Source organism: Phaethon lepturus, unplaced genomic scaffold, assembly GCF_000687285.1.
Source record: "Phaethon lepturus isolate BGI_N335 unplaced genomic scaffold, ASM68728v1 scaffold9447, whole genome shotgun sequence".
NCBI lineage: Eukaryota > Metazoa > Chordata > Aves > Phaethontiformes > Phaethontidae > Phaethon > Phaethon lepturus.
Genome location: NW_010554022.1, coordinates 90036 through 93577, shown reverse-complemented (window position 1 = coordinate 93577; position 3542 = coordinate 90036). Strand labels below are relative to the sequence as shown.

The 3542-nt window shown below is 34.9% G+C and overlaps 1 protein-coding gene across 1 annotated transcript in view; it reads right to left on the bottom strand.

Annotated features, from left to right (window-relative positions):
• The window catches only part of PARD3B (par-3 family cell polarity regulator beta), a gene marked incomplete at both ends in the record, with an annotated part of 143268 nt that overhangs the window by 52768 nt on the left and 86958 nt on the right, over positions 1-3542 (bottom strand). Inside the window, one exon of the mRNA XM_010291689.1 lies at positions 821-950. Within this exon, the coding sequence (XP_010289991.1) occupies positions 821-950 (130 nt within the window). The remainder of the gene's footprint in view (positions 1-820; positions 951-3542) is intronic.

The following is a 3542-nucleotide window of genomic DNA, read 5'->3' as shown; positions in this document are numbered from 1 at the left end:
GTAGGGAAGTGAGAAAAATCATGCATAATGCAACTCTATCAAAGAAAATATTTTTTTCCTACTGGAAGGCATTTAAGTATGTGCTTGGCTTGAAGGATAAGACAACACTTAAAAGGACAGGGGTCAAGACCTTCTCAAATACTTAAACTTTTCAAATAGCTAATATTTTGCTGAGTCAGGTACAAATTGGACTGACAGTATAGTATGCCATCAGAAATGAAAGACGACAGGAAAATAGTGGTCTTACAAGCTCTTACTTACATGCTTCCATATGCTCATACATTTAGGTTTTCTTTATACAATCTACATGTCTATATAATTTTTTTAATGAGTTCATTAATGTAATTCCAATTTGTAAATTAAGGGAATGTTTCTAGCCTTTGAACGAATTTTACCTTGAAGTCTAAATTAAGCAAGTGTAATTTATGAATAACATGCTTTTGTATAAATTCATTTAGCTTATAATAACCTGGGACATAATCTAAGAATTCAATGCAAAAATCGTTGCACTCATTAAAGATATATAGAAAATAAACATTTTGACAACATATATTTTGCACTCATCATTTGTTTCTTATCCAACCTTACGTGTTGGGGCAGCGAGCTAGAAACTGTTACTTAAACTGGAATTTGTGCCAGGAATCTAATTCACAACTTCTGAGTCAGCTCTCCCACCCTCGCTGGATCTTCAAGCCTCAAAGTAACATAGTGTGCATTTACTCTAATTAACTGCTTTTCTAGTGGCTATGGATTTCAAAAACAAAACCACAACGCACTTTCTTTCAGCACAGAGGAGGATGTGCTGAAATCTAGAGACTACCTTTTATTCTTTCCTGAGGACTGCATGTTACACAATGCTGAAGAATAGCATCACTGCGTCGGGAAGCAGCTGCGAAGTTATGACTCCCATCAAAGGCTGATTTTTGAAAGACTCCCTGGTCTGAGCGTTCCTAAGGGAAAAACAGAACCACACATTGTAACAAAAAAATTAAATGTTCAACAATGCAGAAGATTAGCCATCACTACAGACAGTGCACAAAAATACAGTGTAATGTAACATTCACCATACATTGCTTCCTTTCAAATGAGAAACCTGAAAGCTATCTTCAAAATTACTATCTGGTTTTGCTGACAATAAAATAATATCTAAGCAATAACAATCATTAAGAATGATGCACAAAAATGAAGACTTTTTTTATGACCCACAACTGGCTTCATTCAAATTCTCCATCTGGGAGGGCAGCTTGTGACATTGTCAACACATGAACATGGGCAATGCCAATGGTATTTTTCTGCCAGCCAGCTGGTTCCCTTCTCTCAGAGACTGAGTGCATATGTTCTGATGATCACACACTAACGCAGTTTTGCAAGTAAGGAGTTACAGCAAACTCCCAAATGCAGGTCTTCTGGCTAGCAGCTAAACAAACTCCTGTCACACCTCTAGTCAGCTCTTCTTTTGAGACATTCCTCCCTCCGCCCCCTGCCACACATGCCATATCGCCTAATTTATTCTCCAGCAGTTGCTCAAAAGAAAAAAGGAGGAAAAAAAAAAATCACTGTTTCTAAAACTGGGACAGACTCAGAAAGACATTTCTGTACTCATTATTCATGGAAAACAGAAAACCCACACAGGGGAATATTATGGCTAGTTTTTAAACTAACCTTTATAATTTCTGTGATTTTATATCTATTTTTTGAAGAGGCCTCCAACTGGCTTCTATTTTTAAAATGCATGTTCATCACGCCAGCAAATGTTACACTAAATATATCTTTCCTTAAATTTCATAGTCACATCTACAGAAGAAATGCATGTATCTAACCCATATAATTTCGTTGTAAAATGATGCAAGAGGTTTAATGCATTGGCAAGTAATTGCCTGCAAACCAATGCATAAGAAAGGACAGTGTGTTACATCAGCTTGAAACCTGCCTTTCAAGATTATTATTATTATTACTACTATTAATAACAAAATAATGAATAATTAAAATATAATAAACAATTATATAATAATGACAATTAAAATAATAAAATGGCAAAAAATGCACCTCAGAACACAAATCACTGCTGGGATACTCATAGTGACAATATGGCTACAAATGTAGTCTCAGTGGACAGGCAACACATCCAACATTCTCTCCTCAGTGCAGCATGAGCCATACGAAAAGGCTATTTTGTATCTACGTACAGCAACACACACACCACACAGCCACTAACAACTATGTCTCTTCTCATTACTGGAAATTCTTTACTTCACATAAGATTCCTTACATCGCAAGGTCCACATTTACTACTTTTTCATGGATACTGCTAGCTGAATTAAGCCTTGCAACATCCAAACTACTACTACATTGGAGACTTGTACCCAGTGGGATAGGGAGCCTTAAATTAACAGCAACAACACATCTGCTTTTCCAGCTCTTTGATAAATGACACAATCAATATCCCAACAACTGATCAGTATCCAGCCTAATTAGAGTATTCAGCTTATAAAACATAGCTGTCATGGAAGATCTCCATTAGTGTCCTGACCAATAAAAACAACAATGCATTTCTAAACGTATTCTCCTTCTACCAAGCTGAGATGCAGTACTTTGGAAGCTGTTTTGGAGAAAGGAAAAAATGGGTAACAACCCATTTCTGCTATGCTCTCCAGACTCAAATGGAATTACAATTGAACCAAAGACTACCCTATAAAAATTAATTCCTGTCTAAAATGAATTTGATTCTATCAAGACCTCGTTATGCATTCTTCACAGAGCATGAGTCAAGATTATTTACCTCTCTCATACATCTGGATAGTATACAAAACTATACACTTAACTATAAAAAGCAGCCTCATACTTTTATTAAGTTAATCTGAGGTTCACCTGGAATTTGTTTTTAAATTTAGGCTTTTGTTAAATTAAGAAAAATTGCAGAAGTGAGCTTTATTTGAAAGTGAGCTACCTTTCTTATGTCACAAGAGTGTACAATAAATATAACATATACTTTATAATTCCTCCTTACAGCACAATGATATGTCACATAGAAAAGGAAAGCAACAATATGTTTTCCTCTAACATATTCCAGAATTGCTAATGAATATTTTTCATGTTTTCCCAGCACGATTGTCATCAGTGAGGCTTTTGCAAAGTGTCCTCCCAACAAAAAGCATAATATTCAGGAAGTAATATACTTCTAAAATCTATTTCTCAATCAATGATAGTAGTAAATCAAATAGAAAATAAGGAAAATATAAAGCATTGATTATACTAAAAGACACATTTATTCTCTTCCCCCTTTGATATTTTATGCAAATACACCCACAAACATGATTGTTCTTTACATTTTAAAATGTTCCAGCAATGCTATTTAGTAAGAAGCCTCAAATAATCTCTTGAAATTCTATAATGGGATTTATTACAACCTTTTATACCACAAACCTACTTATATGTATTTTTATTTTAAGGAACGGCACAGATGTTGAAAAGCTATTACAATATTTACTCAAGGGTCAAAATTAAAACTGGGGTGAGCAACAAGTGCAGCCAGCATGCATACA